The 23,677-nt window shown below is 39.4% G+C and overlaps 1 protein-coding gene across 1 annotated transcript in view; it reads left to right on the top strand.

Annotated features, from left to right (window-relative positions):
- HELB (DNA helicase B) overlaps positions 1–23,677 on the top strand; it is a 39,703-nt gene that overhangs the window by 8,713 nt on the left and 7,313 nt on the right. The window contains exons 5-11 of the mRNA XM_041756376.1: positions 1,717–1,894; positions 3,229–3,370; positions 5,407–5,561; positions 9,180–9,261; positions 10,580–10,639; positions 12,024–12,252; positions 13,374–13,517. Coding sequence (XP_041612310.1) covers positions 1,717–1,894; positions 3,229–3,370; positions 5,407–5,561; positions 9,180–9,261; positions 10,580–10,639; positions 12,024–12,252; positions 13,374–13,517 — 990 coding nt within the window. The remainder of the gene's footprint in view (positions 1–1,716; positions 1,895–3,228; positions 3,371–5,406; positions 5,562–9,179; positions 9,262–10,579; positions 10,640–12,023; positions 12,253–13,373; positions 13,518–23,677) is intronic.

The following is a 23,677-nucleotide window of genomic DNA, read 5'->3' as shown; positions in this document are numbered from 1 at the left end:
AAACATACTTGTGCTAAAATGTCATTTACTGTGTATCTGAAATTCATATATTTTATCTGGCAATCCCATTGTGGATCAATGTGCAGGGGAACCCGGTTGTAAGGCTGCGGTAGTAATTTAGCCTCCCAGATGGGGCCTGTGTTTGGTTGGTAGCACTAAAAATATAGGGGAAAGTCTCACCTAGACATTTCTTCTTTTTTTTTTTTTTAATTTGTTAAATTTAAATTTTTTTTTAAATTAATTTTTATTGGTGTTCAATTTACCAACATACAGAAAAACACCCAGTGCTCATCCCGTCAAGTGTCCGCCTCAGTGCCCGTCACCCATTCCCCTCCAACACCCGCCCTCCTCCCCTTCCACCACCCCTAGTTCGTTTCCCAGAGGTAGGAGTCTTTATGTTCTGTCTCCCTTCCTGATATTTCCCAACATTTCTTTTCCCTTCCTTTATATTCCCTTTCACTATTATTTATATTCCCCAAATGAATGAGAACATACACTTTGTCCTTCTCCGATTGACTTACTTCACTCAGCATAATACCCTCCAGTTCCTAGACATTTCTAAGAGAACTGATTGAGTTTATAAAATCAAAACAAGCCGCAGTGATTCAGATGTTCTGTTGAGACAAGGCCACTGAGAGAATGGGGGTTTTGCTGAAGGGAATTGATGAATTTGGGTGGAAAATATGAAGGCTTTTTTAAAAATTTTTTTTATTTATTTATGATAGTCACAGAGAGAGAGAGAGGCAGAGACACAGGCGGAGGGAGAAGCAGGCTCCATGCACCAGAAGCCTGATATGGGATTCGATCCCGGGTCTCCAGGATCGCGCCCTGGGCCAAAGGCAGGCGCCAAACCGCTGCGCCACCCAGGGATCCCTGAAGGCTTTTACTTAATAGACATGCTGAAGTGAATTTAAGCTTCAGCAGAAAAATTAAAGATATGATACAATTTAAGAAATCGGCGTAGGTATATAGTGTATACATGCATGATTCCAACGTAGACACATTTCAGGAATGATGTATATACCAAAATATTTAATGTTCTCAGATTTTATTTTCCAAAGTTTTCTCCTTGTCTGTATTTTTTTTTAAAATAGTAAATATTATTGCATCTTTAATAGATAGTTTTTTAACTTGCTTTGTTGTTGTTGGTTGTGGGTTTTTAAATGTTGGGAAAGTAAGGGAGCTTAGAATGTTAGAAGAAAAATAGTATGTTCATAGTTCAGTTGAGAAGGCAGCCTTTTATTTCCAGAATGGAGTGGTGCAGTTGAGAGGAGAGGAGGGCTGAAGTGACTGGCCATCTCAGAAAGCCAAGAGAAGGTTCATTTGGGAATGGAAAAGATTAGGGAGCTCTGTGTGGTCAAGAGCGAAAAGAGGAGGGTTAAGATTTTGGCAGTAGAGTAATGCTATGTGTGATGTTGTTTAAATACATGTAGGAAGCATTTTTTTTTTAAACTATTTGATCTTTTTTGTTGTTTTTGTTTTTAGATTTATTTGATCTATCTTTTCTCTGTATCCATCCCTTTAGGGTTTTAAAAAGTTTTAACTTTTGTGTTCTTTATTTCTTTAGCCTGTTTCTCTATGTGGCTTTACCCACACCACCGCCCCCTCCACCCCCACAGGCCCATTCAAGAGTCTTGTTTCAAAATAACATGTTGTTAAGATGTTGACTTGTAAAATTTATACCCTGAATTTAGAAATGCCATAATTTGCTTGTAGGTCAATTATAGCTTCTATTTATGGGAGAAAAAAAGCTCGGCCAAGAATGGTCCATGGAAGTTTTCTTCGGTGAGAGTTCTGGTTGTGGATGAAGGGAGTTTGGTATCTGTCAGAATCTTCAAATCGGTTTTAAAGTTATTGTGTGAGCACTCCAAACTTTCGAAGCTCATTATCCTTGGTAAGTTAAATATTGTTGGAATCCTCATTGTTTTGTTCAAAGCTTTGCAGTTGGTGGGGTGCTTACAGCATTTCACAGTTTCAGTGTCCCTGTCCTCCAGGTGCGAAGCCATTTCTCAGAGCCCACACTCCAGCCCCGCTGGGTTCCATCCCTCTGTCGGCTTGGGTGGTTCCTCATTTGGGCCAGGATATTAGCAGACTAGGCTGCGAGATGAAATAGAGTTGTGAGGGGTTACTGCTAATCACCTAAATGATGACTGTTAAAATAGTAAAAATGTCACACGCTCAGAGTAAATAATGATGTGGATCATTTAGAAATAATAAAAAGTCTGAATTATAGACCACTTAGGAGTGAATTTATGATTTTCAGCTAATAACTCAAGGTAGACGTCACTAGCCTCCTAAATCCTTTTCCATTCTGGTGAAAGTTAGATTCTATTGGGTACCGCTGGCCTGTAGCCTGTATGATTTCATGGAGAATCATATGGTGAGAATCAAACTGTCTACAAATAATTCTTTTAGGTCTTTGGGAATATGCTATAAGCAGTTGCTTTGTTAATGGCTTAAGCACTCGCCCAGTCTCCACTGAGAGAATAGTTGTTTTTCTTAACTCCAGGGTTGGTTTGTTTAAAGAGATTTTTAGTAGAGCCAAACGTTATCATCATATTACAGGAATTTATCTATGAGCAAATAGGTTGGGTTTGTCTATTTTGTATTTTATATATTTGTTTTATTTATTTGAGGCCATAGATTTTTCAGGGTCTACTAAGACATTGAGCAAGATTGAGTTGGTGACTGAGTGGCATTCTAGGCCTGTTTTTCTCTTCCCATGAGAAAATGGCTAACATATATGCCCCTACACAGTTTGCCTGCGGTTATAGGTATGAAGGAAGTTCAATTCAGATTTTACCTTACTGTGTTATCACTGTTTTTTATATCTCATACTGTTTACTTTGAATGCTTTGCTGCTGTTAAATATTTTTAAAGAGTTAATGTTCTTAAGTAATTTTATTTTTTAAAAGATTTTTAAATTTATTTATTCATGAGAGACAGAGAGAGAGACAGACACAGGCAGAGGGAGAAGCAGGTTCCATGCAGGGAGCCTGATGTGGGACTCGATCCCGGGACTCTGGGATCACACCCTGAGCCAAAGGCAGATGCTCAACTGCTGAGCCACCCAGGTGCCCCTTAAGTAATTTTAAACAAAGATTTTGGGGGGCTTTTTTTCTTAGAATAAATAAATTATAGCATATATCAGTTGGGAGAGATAAAAACAGCTTCTAGATTTCAGGAACCCTGTTACCAAAAACCTACTGTATCTTACTCTCCTTTTAGGTGATATTAGACAGTTACCCAGCATTGAACCCGGTAACTTGCTGATAGATCTTTTTGAGACTCTTAAGTCAAGAAATTGTGCTATTGAACTGAAGACAAACCACAGAACAGAATCTGAGCTAATTGTGAACAATGCCACAAGGTATAGTATAATGAAAATTTTACATTTTCTCGCCATTGCATTAGAAATAAAAAGTAAAAATAATACCTATTAGCTTTTGAATTAGGACAGCTCAGTGCAGTACGTTTACTGTGCCCTTCTAACGAACTTATTCTATTCTTCAGGTATATATATTGTCCCACAGTTAGAAAAACAAACGTAATATTTTTCATTATTGGTCTAGCATGAATTACTATTGAAATTTAAGAATGAATGTGTTTTCCTGATTTAAAGTGTATATGTGAATTAAAGTTGCATCAAGCCTAGACTCTAGAATAAACCCAAGGGGAAAAGAGACTTGGAAATGAGCTCATTAAAGTTCAAGGGAGAATGGGGAAGAATTATCCCCTAATTTTTGTAAGGGGAGCCCTACACCAAAAAAAAAAAAAAAAAAAAAGAAAAAAAAGAAAAAAAAAGGAATATGGTATTTTACTCCTTGATGAATCCTGATGGCATCAATGGCATATCACTCCCTTTAGTGTAGAAAAGAATCCTTCTCTTCCCTCTGTCTTTGCGTAAGCTTTCAGGGTGATTCCCCTGTAATAGACATAATGGGATCTCGGAATACTAAGAGACTGTTTTATTCATTGGACTAAAATTTATCTTTGGTTTTTGACACTCTTTTACAAAATGTTGTTTTCGTTGCTTGAACATTTTCTTGTTTGGGTACAGCAGAAATATGAACATTCAGAACCTCCTTCTCTATGCCCTTGTCTGACTTGGAGAGGATTGTGGGAGTATGGGAAGGATTGACAGGAATAGGGTAGGATGTTGTAGGTTCATATGAAGACATTAAGCAAAAGAATGCAGTTGGATGTGTGATACCTTTGGTCTAACTTCTGCTTCTACCTAAAGGCCACCTCATTTGGGGGAGTTTCATAGATGATTGGTCTGAAAAGTCTGACAATCTTGAACAAATCTAAAGCACTTTAGATTTCTTAGAGTCAGTTTTATCTGAAACTTAGGAATTCCTCTTATTAGCCCTTTTGATGTCATTTGAACTCTGCTGCTTTTATCATTCCTTCTTAATTGTCATCACCAAATACTTAATGTCACAAGGATCCCAGTGATAGCAGGGACTGACTCCTAAAGATGGAAGTGTGTTTCATGTTCTGGATCAGAAGCCAAACAGGAAATCCGTGGTGATTCTCAACACCCCCCAAATTAAATCTGGGATATTCCAGCAAGAACAACCTTCCTTTTCTTCCCTTTCAGCCCTTTGGGGAAGGGTTGAAGATGGCACTAGGGAAACATTAGCTTTGATAGTCAGGTTGCTGTTAGGTCTTTTTAGGGAGTCGATCTTTTTCCATATAACCAAGGAGAGACTCTGTTATGACAAGGCATCTGCCCCTTACATACTCTGTCATACTCTGTGTTCTGATATGATTGGCTAGTCTTGAGAAACACAAGAACAAAAGAAGGATGAAGGATTGGAAGCAAAGAGAAGATGTGGATACTTGGTTCACCTGAGAAAATGAGGCCATATGTATGATATACAGAGAAGAAAGGAGAAAAAGAGTGTGATGTAAGCGTATGGAAAAGGCCCCAAAGAGTCCAGATTAACTGAAGTAGAAAAGGCCATGGAGCCAGAAGGGCCCAGAATTACCTCCTAGCTCCTCTGCTTTCCTTTCTACCTCTGTGGCCATGGGCAACCCACTGCAGTTGCAGAAGCCTCGTGCTGTTCACCTGTGAAATGAGGATAATCCCTACCTTGTATAGTTCTTGTGTGGTCTGAAGGAAAGTAGGTCAAGTTGTTAGACTAGGAAATTCCTTGACAGTTTTTCCTAATGCTTTTGTTAGAGGTAGAGGACTGATTGATTAGTGTAACATTATGGTCTTGCTAATTCCATTTTAAAACCCATTTACAATTTGTAATGCCTATGTGGATAGCCTTTTCATCTTACTTACTCTCTATTAGCAGATAGTAGTTATTATAATGACATATCTGATGATACATGAAGACCCATTTTTGGATACTGATGTTCTTGCTGTGCTGTGTTATTTTATCTTCACCTAAGAATCTCAAGACGCCAATTTCCAGTATTTGATGCAGAACTGAATATCTCTGATAATCCAACATTGCCTATCTCAATACAAGATAAAACATTTATTTTTATCAGACTCCCAGAAGAGGATGCCAACTCTCAGTTATCAAAAAATGATCCTCACTCTCGTAAGTATAAACTTTTCAATTATGCAGGATTACTATTTCAGTTTTGTAATATACTTATGAAATGCCCAGTTATAATTTTATTTGATAGTAAAGTGAAATATTGCTAGTAAAAAATTTAGGCACTGAAAATAAACTACTTTGTTCGTCATCAAAACTACTTTGTTCACCTTCGAAGTTCGTAAAGAAATAAGCTCTCCCAGGCCGATATACGTAATCCAATCTGCCTTAACAGATCTTGTCTATAACATCTCATACTGGAAGGGATTTGGAAGGACTCGTGATACACACATAGACACACACACACAAGAAATAAGCTCTTGACACATACACGAAGGGCTCAGTAAATATTTGTTGAGTGAATAAATGGATGTAGATGATTAGTTTAAAATGAAGGAAAGCCCCAGGAATCCAAGTTCATTCAGAAGAAAGCATATCCTAATTAATGAAGATTTTCTTTTGTAGCAATTGGAAATGGAATTACATTTGCTACATTTGTGAACCAAAAATAATGGTTGTCAAACTGTTGCCAAGTTGAGTTCCTACTAGTTCTTTCTGTTGCTTATAAAATGACAAGCATTGCTTCTAATTATGGATGTTAGGATAACAACATCACAGGATCAAAAAGAGCACAGGATGCAGAGTCTTCTCCCTTATGTGTATGACCCATGTCACGTCACATAGCCATTTGTAAATGGGAATCATAGTGACACTGACCATGGAGCTGTTGTGGGGGTTGAGGGCATTCATCTGTTTTGAGAGGCTATATACAGGCTCGAGATGAGGCTATTAGCTCCATAACTGTTAGTTTTTTGTGAAGAATGGATATTTAGTGATCTATTACAAATCGATTAAACTTTTTGATCTTTACTTGTATTATAAACTTAGCAAACTTTTTAATAGCATAATGGTTTGCTCAAAACTGAATTAGTGAAGATTTATATGATTATTATTGAGAATTTATTGTAGTTGCCGTTGTTCTTAGGGGTATATCCTAACTCCTTAGCTACTTTCACTCCTTTGTGAAATTGAGTGATGTAGTGCTTCATGTATAAGCCTCTCCTGCTTTGTGGGTCATAGTTGGCAGTTCCCTTGGGTTGGGGTCCATTTACATGTTACAATAATTTTTTTTCTTTTGAAATGGGACCATATAATACATTGTATTCTATAAATACCCTTTTAGTTTTTTTTGATTATAGAAATAATTTATATTCCTTAAAAATGGTCAAATAATTTAGAAGTGTTTGAAGTAAAAATGAATATTGCCCTGTAATCCTCCTCTCCATTTCCCCCAAGGCAGCCCCCAAAAGGTCACATGCTATTACTGTTACTCATCTGCTACTCTTACTATGTAGTAAGAGCTTGGTGTTGATCCTTTTAAACCTTGTAATATCCATACACAAGCATATATTATTTATTTTTGTCTTACATAAATGAAATTATAAGCTGCACATTGCTTTATGATTTTTTTTTATTTTTTATTTTTATTTTTATTTTTTTTTGCTTTATGATTTTTTTATTAAATATATTGTGAATAATTAATAGGTGATATTTATTCTCACAACAGCTTAGCTAAGAGTAGATACTAATACGGATGAAAAAGATGAAACTTACTTAGCCCATTAAGGAACGTGCCCTCCTTGCCCCTCCATTCCGATCTACCTGAAATATGGTTAGTTTTATTTCTGGCTCCCCTTCTTTCCATTACTGAGAATGTACATTAAGGAAAAAAAGTGGTCTGTTTCAGAAGGACAGTAGAGCTCAACTGATGCTATTTTTCTTTCTCAATTACAAATTTCAGCTAGAAAATTAATCCCTTCTTTAGAAGCACTGAATAGGGATCCCTGGGTGGCACAGCGGTTTGGCGCCTGCCTTTGGCCCAGGGCGCGATCCTGGAGACCCAGGATCGAATCCCACGTCAGGCTCCCGGTGCATGGAGCCTGCTTCTCCCTCTGCCTATGTCTCTGCCTCTCTCTCTCTCTCTCTGTGACTATCATAAATAAATAAAAATTAAAAAAAAAAATAAAAGCACTGAATAAATATTCCTGAGAGAGAGGGAGAGAGAGAGAGAGTACTTTTCCATTGATAATTAAGTTACTGAGTACATTATTCCCATTATTACAAAGTACAGGGACCAAAGACGGGCTTCATAGCTGGGCTGGAACTCCAGAGATGTTGAAGTGTGAGAAAAATGTATATTTTAGAATCAATGAAAATACAGTGTACGTATTGATCTGTAAGATGTCGGGAGAATGAAGAAAGCAAGGAGCAGAACAGCACGATCGTATGTGTGAAGGAAAACAATATCCTGTGAGACCTTTGAAAATTCCTCCTCTGGCGTAAGCTCACCCCGGCTGACCGGGGTGAGCTGAGCAGTTGCCATTTTTTAGGGAGAATCTTCTCATCTCAACAATAAAGGGCTCAGTAAGCAACTTATTTAGTCTTCCTAGAGCAGGGCATCCTGAGGCCTGGGCTTTTTCATTCCCCTGTGATTTATCTGCTATGAGGGGGAGGACACAGGAGCCTAGAATGTTCTTACTTAATTTTTTTTTTTTTTTTTTTAATTTTTTTTTTATTTATTTTTGATAGTCACACAGAGAGAGAGAGGCAGAGACACAGGCAGAGGGAGAAGCAGGCTCCATGCACCGGGAGCCCGACGTGGGATTCGATCCCGGGTCTCCAGGATCGCGCCCTGGGCCAAAGGCAGGCGCCAAACCGCTGCGCCACCCAGGGATCCCCTTACTTAATTTTTATATCATCTCTCTCTCATGAGAAATGTTCACTGTTTTATACTATTGGTAAGACAGATTAGAGGAAGTCTACTTCTCAGCGCTTTGAGGGAGAATGTAAGTGGATGTCATAATTGTCAGTGATCTGGGGTCTAAAAGAGGGAGGCCAGCCACCCTCCACCATTTGGAAAATTAGTTTTACTTCCAAGAGCCTCAGCTTTACATTTATATCTAGAATGCAATTGGTGTTTGTGGCCAAACTATATAATAGCTAGTAAGGTGTGGATGTCTCTGCTGTGCCAGGGTTAACTTTTTAGTTGCTGGATCCTGAGGGGTCCTTAGGGAAGCAAACACAGGATGTGGGGGTGGAGATCAGGCATTGTGGTGTTTGGGGAGTAGCTGTTTTCCATCCTTTATGGAAGTATCTCAATATTTTATACTAAATGTCAACCTTGGATTGAAGGCCTGCCTCCTGCAAATGTTGTGAAGATTAAGTGAAATAACGTGTGCCAAGTATAAAGCTCCTCAGATGATAACTCTGTGCCACCAGAACTTAAAACAGAAGTCTTACCTTACAGTAATTCTGTTACATGTTTTGTCCTCTTGCTCATCTTTTACATTCAGCATTCACAAACCATCAGTGCTGAGAGGTTGTATTGCAGATTAGGGGCTGTATCAGCTAGTGGCTGACGTCTGTTGAGGTTAGGGCATCTGGAACCCTCATCACCATTCCTCTTCTGGTCCTCTGGCTGCTGTGGCAAATGGAATTGATGTTCCCATGGCCAACTGGTATTCCATTCCCCCTTAGCAGGAATTCTGAGTTAGTTTCTCCATTGAAACAATGTGTAATTTTGTGTTTTTCTGTGTTAACTTTTTTCTCTTCGATTACCAGATTTATATTCTGCAGTGAGAACCTTACTCAAAGAAAATGACCTACAAGATGCACAAACATCACAGTTTATTGCATTTAGAAGGTAAAGCCTTTACAGTATTTCAGCATTCTTAGTCTAGCTTTTAAATCTCATAATTTATATAGATACTGTTTAAATGGGAGATTCTCCTCATTCATCACTGCTAATTCTCTTCTAATTTTGAGGTATTTTTTTGTTAGGTGTGGCAGAGGGCAGTTTATAAAAAGGGCTCTTTCAGGGCACCTGGGTGGCTCAGTCAGCTAAGTGTCTGACTCTTACTCTTGATTTTGACTCAGGTCGTGATCTCGAGGTTGTGAGATCAAGCCTGTATCAGGCTCTGAGCTAAGTGTTAAGTGCAGAGCCTGCTTGGGTTTCTCTCTCCCTGGCTCTCTGCCCTTCTCCCCACTTGCACTATCTTTCTCCGGCTCAAAATAAATACATCTTTAAGAAAATAAATAAACAGGGCTCTTTCTACTAAATAATTATATTTGGCAACTCCCATGAAATATGAGTGGAACCAGGATTTACATTTATTTATTTTTTAAAAAGATTTTATTTATTTATTCATGAGAAGCACAGAGAGAGGGTCAGAGACATAGGCAGAGGGAGAAGCAGGCTCCATGCAGGGAGCCCTATGCGGGACTTGATCCCAGGACCCGGGATCACGACCTGAGCCCAAGGCAGGTGCTCAACGACTGAGCCACCCAGACACTCAAGATTTACATTTAGATAAAAATTACAGAGGCACCTGGCTGGCTCAGTCAGTGGAGCATGAAGCTCTTGATCTCAGGGTTATGAGTTTAGGCTCCATGTTGAGTGTAGAGGTTCCTTAAAAATAAAATCTTTTAAAAAATAAAAGATGGGCAGCCTGGATGGCTCAGTGGTTTAGTGCTGCCGTTAGCCCAAGGTGTGATCCTGGAGACCTGGGATCGAGTCCCACGTCGGGCTCCCCACAGGGAGCCTGCTTCTCTCTCTGCCTGTATCTCTGCCTCTCTCTCTGTCTCTCATGAATAAATAAAATCTTTAAAAAAAAGATAAAAATCACAAAATGCTTTTTCCTGGAGAAATTCCTGGAGATTCTTTTTTTGTTTAAGATTTTATTTCTTTAAATAAAATAGAACGAGAGAGTGAGAGCCTGAGCAGGGGAGGGGCAGAGGGAGAGGGAGAAGCAGACTCTCCACTGAGCCGGGAGCTCGATGCGGGGCTTGATTCCAGGGCCCTGGGATCCTGACCTGAGTGGAAGGCAGATGCTCAACTGACTGAGCCCCCCAGGCACCACCTGGAAGCTTTTTATAGCATACAGTACGTTGTCATTGTTGGTAACAGGAGTGAGCGTACGACAGAGACCGTTAAGGTAACCCTTGCTTGTTCATTGTTTCAGGCAAGACTGTGATGTCATCAACGCCTGCTGTTGCAAGCACTACACGGGCCACCTGTTCAAGTGAGCAGTAAAGATCCAGAAGCTCTGGGACAGTCCTTCCATTTATTCACCATTCTTTTATTTTTTATGTTTTTTTAAAAGAATTTATTTATTTGTTAATGAGAGACATACAGAGAAAGAGAGAGAGAGAGAGAGGCAGAGACACAGGCAGAGGGAGAAGCAGGCTCCCTGCAGGGAGCCCGATGTGGGACTCGATCACGGGTCCCCAGGATCACGCCCTGGGCCGAAGGCGGCACTAAACCGCTGCGCCACCCTGGGGATCCCCTCTTTTATTTGTTTTCACATGTATCACTGTAGCCACACATTTAAAAATCTTTTTTTTAAATCTCATTTGTGAAGTAAAATTATCTCTTCAATTGAGTATAATATATATGCTTAGGAACTGACTGTTGTGATCATCAGCATAATAATAAAAATAAGGCATACAGTTTTCCTTGTGGTTTTCAAGTTGGCCCCTCCAGCTTCTCCAAGATGAGTGTGGGGAGTTCAGAATTTGTTCCAAATGTAATATGTGCATAGGTGTGTTCAAGAACCTTAGCAACAGGATGCCTGCAGAAGGCCCCTTGGTGGACCTCTATCAGAGAAATACGAGTGTGGAAAGGTCGCTCTGTTTATACACAGGAAGAGTTAACTTGCTCCTCTTGCATTTATCAACACCTGCTATTTATTAAGTGCAGAGAACATAGAGATGTGGAACTTCCAGGAGGAGCTCCCTGTCTGCTGAGGGAAGACACACTCGGAACCACATTTGGTGGCCTCACAGAGGGCTAGAAAGTGCCAACGGGAAGTCACCCGGTCTGTGTTCCAGTGACTGATCGTGGCGGACAGTTTCATTTTTCCGTATGCATAAAAAGCGAGTACCAATGCAGCATTTCCCTCATGGCGTGGTAGTGAGGTTGAAATGAAATATCTCTAAAGCACTTAGCACAGTAACTCGTGTATCACCGATGTTTGTTCAGTTTGCTGTTATTCTGAGGTCATAATTATTAGGCTAGAAAGATGTAGACGTGGGGTAAGATGTGTATAGGGTAGCGATAGGAGAGATTGGAGAAGAGAGGATGGATTTAAAAAGTAGACTCAATAAGATTTTGGGTAACTTTTAGAATACAGAGGGAAAGAGACATCAGCATTTATGCCACGATTTCTAATTTGAAAAGATTTGGCTGGGAAGTGTCACAGAGTTTGAGGTGCCACAGAGAGAAGTAATCAGACCGTGACTGTGGGAACTTGATTCCTCATCGACATTTGGAGAACAAAAGTGTAGTAAAGAGAGTGTGGAAATCATTTTGAAAATTGGATCAGATCTGGGTGGGGGTTAATGCTTGAACAAAATGAAATTGAGGTTTTTCAAACCTTGATGACGTATTGTCATTTCCCAACCCAGAGACCATCGGAATAGACTTCAGTTTGGAGTTGGCGATAAGATTTGTTGTACCAGGAATGCATATCTCTCGGAGTTACTCCCCCAAAATACCTCTCACAGTCAGGAAGGTAATGACCGAGAGGCCAGTGGTGAAGACTTTAATGGCACTCCTCAAGGTTTTGCTAAAAATAAGCATGACTTTGAAAGTGATATTCGACTCTGCAATGGAGAAATATTTTTTATAACACAGGTAAGTGGTGACAGAAAAATAGTACCTTTTTATTTAATAGTTTTTTTTTTTTTTTAATTGGCCAAGGTTTGAGTCAAAATCTAATCATCTCAGAGTTGACATTCTTCCGTAGTTTTTTCCTCAGGATTTTTGCATTCATGTTTATGAGGGATACTGGTTTATAATTATCTAGTAATGTATGGTTTTGGTGTCAGAGTAATGCTGGCTCATAAAATGAGTTGGGGCATGTTCCCTTCTCTTATATTTTCTGGAAGACTTTGTGAAGAAACATCTTTGTTTTTAAAATGTTTTTATTTATTCATCCATCAGAGACACAGAATGAGAGGCAGAGACAGAGGCAGAGAGAGAAGCAGGCTCCCTGAGGGGAACCCGATGCGGGACTCGATCCCAGGACTCCGGGGTCATGCCCTGAGCCAAAGGCAGATGAGCAACCACTGAGCCACCCAGGTGCCCACAAGAAACATCTTTTTTAATAAGTTCAGAGAGCTTGGCTAACAAAAATAAGGGACAAGTGACACAATTGTATTTTGCAGAGCATCATTTCAGTGGTTGGTTGCTGCTTAACTATAGAAATGAGAAGTTTCCTTGAATTTGTTGTCATTGTATAAATGCCCTCTTAAACTCAGAAGCTTATTCTTTACAAGTTTGAGGAAAATTAAACTTTTTGCAAAGAGTATACGCAGACTTACATAGTGTAAGGAGTGAAATATATAGGTTTCAGAATAAGTCAGACAACATAGATTATTCTCCACACAGTCAAATTAAATTAAGGTCAAGTGTCAAGCTGATTAAAATTTGTGTTTGATGGGCAGCCCAGGTGGCTCAGCGGTTTAGCGCCGCTGTCAGCCCAGGATGTGATCCTGGAGACCTGGGATCGAGTCCCATGTTGGGCTCCCTGCATGGGGCCTGCTTCTCCCTCAGCCTGTGTCTCTCTCTCTCTCTCTGTCTCTCATGTATTCAGTTGTGCTCAAGCATAGGTTTTAAGCCTTTTGAAAGTTAACTATTGTGAACCCACGTGATGTTTGACCTGTGTTTGCATTTTGTGTTCAACACAAAAATAAAATATCTCTCCAGTGTGCATATTTGAAAACATATAAAATAGTTCTTTCTTTTGGTAATAGGATGTCACCGATGTAACTTTTGGAAAGAGAAGATTTTTGACCATTAATAATGCGGCCGGCTTGGAAATAACTGTGGACTTTGAAAAACTGATGAAATATTGTCACATAAAACATGCATGGGCAAGAACTATTCACACTTTTCAGGTAACAGTGGACATTTATAAAGCTATTTGAGCAGGTTTCAGAGCCATTGAGTACCTTTGATGATTTTCTTTTTAATTTCGTTGCCTTTATTTTTTTTAGTTAGAAACAAGGTTACCAAGGTTTACCTAAATGGCATTGTGATGTTTATTTTTGCAGCTTACTTTTTTACTGTCTTATAATCAGCTTTATTGGGGTATAATTTGCATAGGCATTTATATTTATAAAGCTGGATGGGTTTTGACAAATGTATCCCCTTCCTTTGTTCTTGTGAGGCAACTGCTTTCTATTTGGGAATAATTTTAGTTTTATACAAGAGCTGGAAAGGGAGCACAGACTCTTGCCACATACCCTTCATCCAATTTTCCCTAATGTAACATCTTACACAACTATGGTGTTTTTGTCAAAACTAAGAACTTACCATTGGAAAGATACTATTAACTAGGCTACACACTTTATCTGCATTTCACAGTTTTTTCATTAATACCCTTTTTCTGTTCCAGGATTTAATCAACAACATTGCATTTAGTGCAATTTGCATTTAAACTCTGAGTTTTTTTTGGGAGGAGGTGTAGAAGAGGAGGGAGATAGAGAATCTTTTTTTTTTTTTTTTTAAGATTTTATTTGTTTATTCATTAAGACACACACACACAAGAAATAAGCTCTTGACACATACACGAAGGGCTCAGTAAATATTTGTTGAGTGAATAAATGGATGTAGATGATTAGTTTAAAATGAAGGAAAGCCCCAGGAATCCAAGTTCATTCAGAAGAAAGCATATCCTAATTAATGAAGATTTTCTTTTGTAGCAATTGGAAATGGAATTACATTTGCTACATTTGTGAACCAAAAATAATGGTTGTCAAACTGTTGCCAAGTTGAGTTCCTACTAGTTCTTTCTGTTGCTTATAAAATGACAAGCATTGCTTCTAATTATGGATGTTAGGATAACAACATCACAGGATCAAAAAGAGCACAGGAAAAAAAAAAAAAAAAACAAAAAGAGCACAGGATGCAGAGTCTTCTCCCTTATGTGTATGACCCATGTCACGTCACATAGCCATTTGTAAATGGGAATCATAGTGACACTGACCATGGAGCTGTTGTGGGGGTTGAGGGCATTCATCTGTTTTGAGAGGCTATATACAGGCTCGAGATGAGGCTATTAGCTCCATAACTGTTAGTTTTTTGTGAAGAATGGATATTTAGTGATCTATTACAAATCGATTAAACTTTTTGATCTTTACTTGTATTATAAACTTAGCAAACTTTTTAATAGCATAATGGTTTGCTCAAAACTGAATTAGTGAAGATTTATATGATTATTATTGAGAATTTATTGTAGTTGCCGTTGTTCTTAGGGGTATATCCTAACTCCTTAGCTACTTTCACTCCTTTGTGAAATTGAGTGATGTAGTGCTTCATGTATAAGCCTCTCCTGCTTTGTGGGTCATAGTTGGCAGTTCCCTTGGGTTGGGGTCCATTTACATGTTACAATAATTTTTTTTCTTTTGAAATGGGACCATATAATACATTGTATTCTATAAATACCCTTTTAGTTTTTTTTGATTATAGAAATAATTTATATTCCTTAAAAATGGTCAAATAATTTAGAAGTGTTTGAAGTAAAAATGAATATTGCCCTGTAATCCTCCTCTCCATTTCCCCCAAGGCAGCCCCCAAAAGGTCACATGCTATTACTGTTACTCATCTGCTACTCTTACTATGTAGTAAGAGCTTGGTGTTGATCCTTTTAAACCTTGTAATATCCATACACAAGCATATATTATTTATTTTTGTCTTACATAAATGAAATTATAAGCTGCACATTGCTTTATGATTTTTTTATTAAATATATTGTGAATAATTAATAGGTGATATTTATTCTCACAACAGCTTAGCTAAGAGTAGATACTAATACGGATGAAAAAGATGAAACTTACTTAGCCCATTAAGGAACGTGCCCTCCTTGCCCCTCCATTCCGATCTACCTGAAATATGGTTAGTTTTATTTCTGGCTCCCCTTCTTTCCATTACTGAGAATGTACATTAAGGAAAAAAAGTGGTCTGTTTCAGAAGGACAGTAGAGCTCAACTGATGCTATTTTTCTTTCTCAATTACAAATTTCAGCTAGAAAATTAATCCCTTCTTTAGAAGCACTGAATAGGGATCCCTGGGTGGCACAGCGGTTTGGCGCCTGCCTTTGGCCCAGGGCGCGATCCTGGAGACCCAGGATCGAATCCCACGTCAGGCTCCCGGTGCATGGAGCCTGCTTCTCCCTCTGCCTATGTCTCTGCCTCTCTCTCTCTCTCTCTGTGACTATCATAAATAAATAAAAATTAAAAAAAAAAATAAAAGCACTGAATAAATATTCCTGAGAGAGAGGGAGAGAGAGAGAGAGTACTTTTCCATTGATAATTAAGTTACTGAGTACATTATTCCCATTATTACAAAGTACAGGGACCAAAGACGGGCTTCATAGCTGGGCTGGAACTCCAGAGATGTTGAAGTGTGAGAAAAATGTATATTTTAGAATCAATGAAAATACAGTGTACGTATTGATCTGTAAGATGTCGGGAGAATGAAGAAAGCAAGGAGCAGAACAGCACGATCGTATGTGTGAAGGAAAACAATATCCTGTGAGACCTTTGAAAATTCCTCCTCTGGCGTAAGCTCACCCCGGCTGACCGGGGTGAGCTGAGCAGTTGCCATTTTTTAGGGAGAATCTTCTCATCTCAACAATAAAGGGCTCAGTAAGCAACTTATTTAGTCTTCCTAGAGCAGGGCATCCTGAGGCCTGGGCTTTTTCATTCCCCTGTGATTTATCTGCTATGAGGGGGAGGACACAGGAGCCTAGAATGTTCTTACTTAATTTTTATATCATCTCTCTCTCATGAGAAATGTTCACTGTTTTATACTATTGGTAAGACAGATTAGAGGAAGTCTACTTCTCAGCGCTTTGAGGGAGAATGTAAGTGGATGTCATAATTGTCAGTGATCTGGGGTCTAAAAGAGGGAGGCCAGCCACCCTCCACCATTTGGAAAATTAGTTTTACTTCCAAGAGCCTCAGCTTTACATTTATATCTAGAATGCAATTGGTGTTTGTGGCCAAACTATATAATAGCTAGTAAGGTATGGATGTCTCTGCTGTGCCAGGGTTAACTTTTTAGTTGCTGGATCCTGAGGGGTCCTTAGGGAAGCAAACACAGGATGTGGGGGTGGAGATCAGGCATTGTGGTGTTTGGGGAGTAGCTGTTTTCCATCCTTTATGGAAGTATCTCAATATTTTATACTAAATGTCAACCTTGGATTGAAGGCCTGCCTCCTGCAAATGTTGTGAAGATTAAGTGAAATAACGTGTGCCAAGTATAAAGCTCCTCAGATGATAACTCTGTGCCACCAGAACTTAAAACAGAAGTCTTACCTTACAGTAATTCTGTTACATGTTTTGTCCTCTTGCTCATCTTTTACATTCAGCATTCACAAACCATCAGTGCTGAGAGGTTGTATTGCAGATTAGGGGCTGTATCAGCTAGTGGCTGACGTCTGTTGAGGTTAGGGCATCTGGAACCCTCATCACCATTCCTCTTCTGGTCCTCTGGCTGCTGTGGCAAATGGAATTGATGTTCCCATGGCCAACTGGTATTCCATTCCCCCTTAGCAGGAATTCTGAGTTAGTTTCTCCATTGAAACAATGTGTAATTTTGTGTTTTTCTGTGTTAACTTTTTTCTCTTCGATTACCAGATTTATATTCTGCAGTGAGAACCTTACTCAAAGAAAATGACCTACAAGATGCACAAACATCACAGTTTATTGCATTTAGAAGGTAAAGCCTTTACAGTATTTCAGCATTCTTAGTCTAGCTTTTAAATCTCATAATTTATATAGATACTGTTTAAATGGGAGATTCTCCTCATTCATCACTGCTAATTCTCTTCTAATTTTGAGGTATTTTTTTGTTAGGTGTGGCAGAGGGCAGTTTATAAAAAGGGCTCTTTCAGGGCACCTGGGTGGCTCAGTCAGCTAAGTGTCTGACTCTTACTCTTGATTTTGACTCAGGTCGTGATCTCGAGGTTGTGAGATCAAGCCTGTATCAGGCTCTGAGCTAAGTGCTAAGTGCAGAGCCTGCTTGGGTTTCTCTCTCCCTGGCTCTCTGCCCTTCTCCCCACTTGCACTATCTTTCTCCGGCTCAAAATAAATACATCTTTAAGAAAATAAATAAACAGGGCTCTTTCTACTAAATAATTATATTTGGCAACTCCCATGAAATATGAGTGGAACCAGGATTTACATTTATTTATTTTTTAAAAAGATTTTATTTATTTATTCATGAGAAGCACAGAGAGAGGGTCAGAGACATAGGCAGAGGGAGAAGCAGGCTCCATGCAGGGAGCCCTATGCGGGACTTGATCCCAGGACCCGGGATCACGACCTGAGCCCAAGGCAGGTGCTCAACGACTGAGCCACCCAGACACTCAAGATTTACATTTAGATAAAAATTACAGAGGCACCTGGCTGGCTCAGTCAGTGGAGCATGAAGCTCTTGATCTCAGGGTTATGAGTTTAGGCTCCATGTTGAGTGTAGAGGTTCCTTAAAAATAAAATCTTTTAAAAAATAAAAGATGGGCAGCCTGGATGGCTCAGTGGTTTAGTGCTGCCGTTAGCCCAAGGTGTGATCCTGGAGACCTGGGATCGAGTCCCACGTCGGGCTCCCCACAGGGAGCCTGCTTCTCTCTCTGCCTGTATCTCTGCCTCTCTCTCTGTCTCTCATGAACAAATAAAATCTTTAAAAAAAAGATAAAAATCACAAAATGCTTTTTCCTGGAGAAATTCCTGGAGATTCTTTTTTTGTTTAAGATTTTATTTCTTTAAATAAAATAGAACGAGAGAGTGAGAGCCTGAGCAGGGGAGGGGCAGAGGGAGAGGGAGAAGCAGACTCTCCACTGAGCCGGGAGCTCGATGCGGGGCTTGATTCCAGGGCCCTGGGATCCTGACCTGAGTGGAAGGCAGATGCTCAACTGACTGAGCCCCCCAGGCACCACCTGGAAGCTTTTTATAGCATACAGTACGTTGTCATTGTTGGTAACAGGAGTGAGCGTACGACAGAGACCGTTAAGGTAACCCTTGCTTGTTCATTGTTTCAGGCAAGACTGTGATGTCATCAACGCCTGCTGTTGCAAGCACTACACGGGCCACCTGTTCAAGTGAGCAGTAAAGATCCAGAAGCTCTGGGACAGTCCTTCCATTTATTCACCATTCTTTTATTTTTTATGTTTTTTTAAAAGAATTTATTTATTTGTTAATGAGAGACATACAGAGAAAGAGAGAGAGAGAGAGAGAGGCAGAGACACAGGCAGAGGGAGAAGCAGGCTCCCTGCAGGGAGCCCGATGTGGGACTCGATCACGGGTCCCCAGGATCACGCCCTGGGCCGAAGGCAGCACTAAACCGCTGCGCCACCCTGGGGATCCCCTCTTTTATTTGTTTTCACATGTATCACTGTAGCCACACATTTAAAAATCTTTTTTTTAAATCTCATTTGTGAAGTAAAATTATCTCTTCAATTGAGTATAATATATATGCTTAGGAACTGACTGTTGTGATCATCAGCATAATAATAAAAATAAGGCATACAGTTTTCCTTGTGGTTTTCAAGTTGGCCCCTCCAGCTTCTCCAAGATGAGTGTGGGGAGTTCAGAATTTGTTCCAAATGTAATATGTGCATAGGTGTGTTCAAGAACCTTAGCAACAGGATGCCTGCAGAAGGCCCCTTGGTGGACCTCTATCAGAGAAATACGAGTGTGGAAAGGTCGCTCTGTTTATACACAGGAAGAGTTAACTTGCTCCTCTTGCATTTATCAACACCTGCTATTTATTAAGTGCAGAGAACATAGAGATGTGGAACTTCCAGGAGGAGCTCCCTGTCTGCTGAGGGAAGACACACTCGGAACCACATTTGGTGGCCTCACAGAGGGCTAGAAAGTGCCAACGGGAAGTCACCCGGTCTGTGTTCCAGTGACTGATCGTGGCGGACAGTTTCATTTTTCCGTATGCATAAAAAGCGAGTACCAATGCAGCATTTCCCTCATGGCGTGGTAGTGAGGTTGAAATGAAATATCTCTAAAGCACTTAGCACAGTAACTCGTGTATCACCGATGTTTGTTCAGTTTGCTGTTATTCTGAGGTCATAATTATTAGGCTAGAAAGATGTAGACGTGGGGTAAGATGTGTATAGGGTAGCGATAGGAGAGATTGGAGAAGAGAGGATGGATTTAAAAAGTAGACTCAATAAGATTTTGGGTAACTTTTAGAATACAGAGGGAAAGAGACATCAGCATTTATGCCACGATTTCTAATTTGAAAAGATTTGGCTGGGAAGTGTCACAGAGTTTGAGGTGCCACAGAGAGGAGAAGTAATCAGACCGTGACTGTGGGAACTTGATTCCTCATCGACATTTGGAGAACAAAAGTGTAGTAAAGAGAGTGTGGAAATCATTTTGAAAATTGGATCAGATCTGGGTGGGGGTTAATGCTTGAACAAAATGAAATTGAGGTTTTTCAAACCTTGATGACGTATTGTCATTTCCCAACCCAGAGACCATCGGAATAGACTTCAGTTTGGAGTTGGCGATAAGATTTGTTGTACCAGGAATGCATATCTCTCGGAGTTACTCCCCCAAAATACCTCTCACAGTCAGGAAGGTAATGACCGAGAGGCCAGTGGTGAAGACTTTAATGGCACTCCTCAAGGTTTTGCTAAAAATAAGCATGACTTTGAAAGTGATATTCGACTCTGCAATGGAGAAATATTTTTTATAACACAGGTAAGTGGTGACAGAAAAATAGTACCTTTTTATTTAATAGTTTTTTTTTTTTTTTAATTGGCCAAGGTTTGAGTCAAAATCTAATCATCTCAGAGTTGACATTCTTCCGTAGTTTTTTCCTCAGGATTTTTGCATTCATGTTTATGAGGGATACTGGTTTATAATTATCTAGTAATGTATGGTTTTGGTGTCAGAGTAATGCTGGCTCATAAAATGAGTTGGGGCATGTTCCCTTCTCTTATATTTTCTGGAAGACTTTGTGAAGAAACATCTTTGTTTTTAAAATGTTTTTATTTATTCATCCATCAGAGACACAGAATGAGAGGCAGAGACAGAGGCAGAGAGAGAAGCAGGCTCCCTGAGGGGAACCCGATGCGGGACTCGATCCCAGGACTCCGGGGTCATGCCCTGAGCCAAAGGCAGATGAGCAACCACTGAGCCACCCAGGTGCCCACAAGAAACATCTTTTTTAATAAGTTCAGAGAGCTTGGCTAACAAAAATAAGGGACAAGTGACACAATTGTATTTTGCAGAGCATCATTTCAGTGGTTGGTTGCTGCTTAACTATAGAAATGAGAAGTTTCCTTGAATTTGTTGTCATTGTATAAATGCCCTCTTAAACTCAGAAGCTTATTCTTTACAAGTTTGAGGAAAATTAAACTTTTTGCAAAGAGTATACGCAGACTTACATAGTGTAAGGAGTGAAATATATAGGTTTCAGAATAAGTCAGACAACATAGATTATTCTCCACACAGTCAAATTAAATTAAGGTCAAGTGTCAAGCTGATTAAAATTTGTGTTTGATGGGCAGCCCAGGTGGCTCAGCGGTTTAGCGCCGCTGTCAGCCCAGGATGTGATCCTGGAGACCTGGGATCGAGTCCCATGTTGGGCTCCCTGCATGGGGCCTGCTTCTCCCTCAGCCTGTGTCTCTCTCTCTCTCTCTGTCTCTCATGTATTCAGTTGTGCTCAAGCATAGGTTTTAAGCCTTTTGAAAGTTAACTATTGTGAACCCACGTGCTGTTTGACCTGTGTTTGCATTTTGTGTTCAACACAAAAATAAAATATCTCTCCAGTGTGCATATTTGAAAACATATAAAATAGTTCTTTCTTTTGGTAATAGGATGTCACCGATGTAACTTTTGGAAAGAGAAGATTTTTGACCATTAATAATGCGGCCGGCTTGGAAATAACTGTGGACTTTGAAAAACTGATGAAATATTGTCACATAAAACATGCATGGGCAAGAACTATTCACACTTTTCAGGTAACAGTGGACATTTATAAAGCTATTTGAGCAGGTTTCAGAGCCATTGAGTACCTTTGATGATTTTCTTTTTAATTTCGTTGCCTTTATTTTTTTTAGTTAGAAACAAGGTTACCAAGGTTTACCTAAATGGCATTGTGATGTTTATTTTTGCAGCTTACTTTTTTACTGTCTTATAATCAGCTTTATTGGGGTATAATTTGCATAGGCATTTATATTTATAAAGCTGGATGGGTTTTGACAAATGTATCCCCTTCCTTTGTTCTTGTGAGGCAACTGCTTTCTATTTGGGAATAATTTTAGTTTTATACAAGAGCTGGAAAGGGAGCACAGACTCTTGCCACATACCCTTCATCCAATTTTCCCTAATGTAACATCTTACACAACTATGGTGTTTTTGTCAAAACTAAGAACTTACCATTGGAAAGATACTATTAACTAGGCTACACACTTTATCTGCATTTCACAGTTTTTTCATTAATACCCTTTTTCTGTTCCAGGATTTAATCAACAACATTGCATTTAGTGCAATTTGCATTTAAACTCTGAGTTTTTTTTGGGAGGAGGTGTAGAAGAGGAGGGAGATAGAGAATCTTTTTTTTTTTTTTTTTTAAGATTTTATTTGTTTATTCATTAGACACACACACACACACACACACACACACACACACAGAGAGAAGCAGCTCCATGCAGGGAGCTTGATGAAGGGCTCAATTCTGGGACTCCAGGATCATGCCCTGAGCTAAAGGCAGATGCTCAACCACTGAGCCACCCAGGCATCCCGGGAGATAGAGAATCTTAAGCTGGTTCCATGCCCACTGGGGAGCCTGCTAGGGGGCTTGATCTCAGAATCCTGAGATCATGACCTGAGCCGAAATCAAGAGTTGGATTCTTAACTGACTGAGCCACCCAGGTGCCCCTTAGCTCTATTTTAATACCATTGCATTCTCGTAAGCTATTTGTGGTTCTGTTATTTAACTCATTGTTTTGAGCACCCCTCTTTGATGTTAGTATGTTACTTTAATCATGAAGCTGCATCAGTCTGCAGTTGCATGTGGAAAGATTTAGGTTAGCCTCTATCCTCTACTGGTAGGCAAACATTAATTAAAATAGGGTGTTTGTTTTTTGTATGTTTTTTTTTTTTTTTAAAGTAGATCGTATTTTGTTTGTTAACCTACTCCATCTCAGTTCCAAAAAAAGAATTTGAAATGACTTACGAAAAAAAATGCCCACAATTCAGCCTGATTTTTTTTTTTAAGGATAAAGAAATGATGTCAAATGGAAAATAAAGGTAAGGTTGGTAAAAGGATTCTAAGAGTGGGATGAAATGCTGATATGTGCACTCAACTATTTGCTTGCTCATGTAGACTGCAGGTTTGGCTTTAAATTTTCAAAACAAGAGAGAAGCAGTCAGTGGACTGTGTCTATTGGATAAGAAACCGAAATGAAACAGCCAGTTGTTAAGTACAAATATTCCTTGCTGCTAGGTCCTGGCAAAATTTCTCCTGGGAATCTTTATGATGGGCTCTCTGTAATTCTGGAAACTTTTATCATTTAATTTTGGGGCATTTTCTTGAATAATTTCATTAAGATTTCTTGTCCTCAGTTTTGTCTTTCTAGAATCTCTATTATATTCGACCTCCAGAACTGATTATCCAAATTTCTTCTCTCTCTCTCCTGTTTTCTGTCTTAGCATTCTACTCTATTTTCTGAGACATTTCCTCAAATTTATAATCCAGTCTTTTTTCACATTTCTGGACAAATGAAGTATGAAGGGTCTTTTTATTACTCAATTAAGATTGTAGTAAATATCTCTAAATGTTCCTTTTATCGAATCTGGCTCTTATTTTGTGGTTGAAATAGCGTCTCTTACCTCTAAGAACATTTGTGATTGTTATCTTGTATCAGTATAGTTTGTTTCTTCCAAGTTCAGTTCAATTCAACAAATATTTATTGAGTCAGATTGTTCTTGGTGCTTAGTTTAGGTCAGTCCATGAAACAAACAAAGATACCTGTCACTCTGAAGATTATATTTGGTGCTGTGGAGCAAGGAGACAGACACAGTTGTAAAAC

Source organism: Vulpes lagopus, chromosome 5, assembly GCF_018345385.1.
Source record: "Vulpes lagopus strain Blue_001 chromosome 5, ASM1834538v1, whole genome shotgun sequence".
In the NCBI taxonomy this organism is placed as follows: domain Eukaryota; kingdom Metazoa; phylum Chordata; class Mammalia; order Carnivora; family Canidae; genus Vulpes; species Vulpes lagopus.
This window is presented reverse-complemented; position numbering and strand designations above follow the sequence as displayed.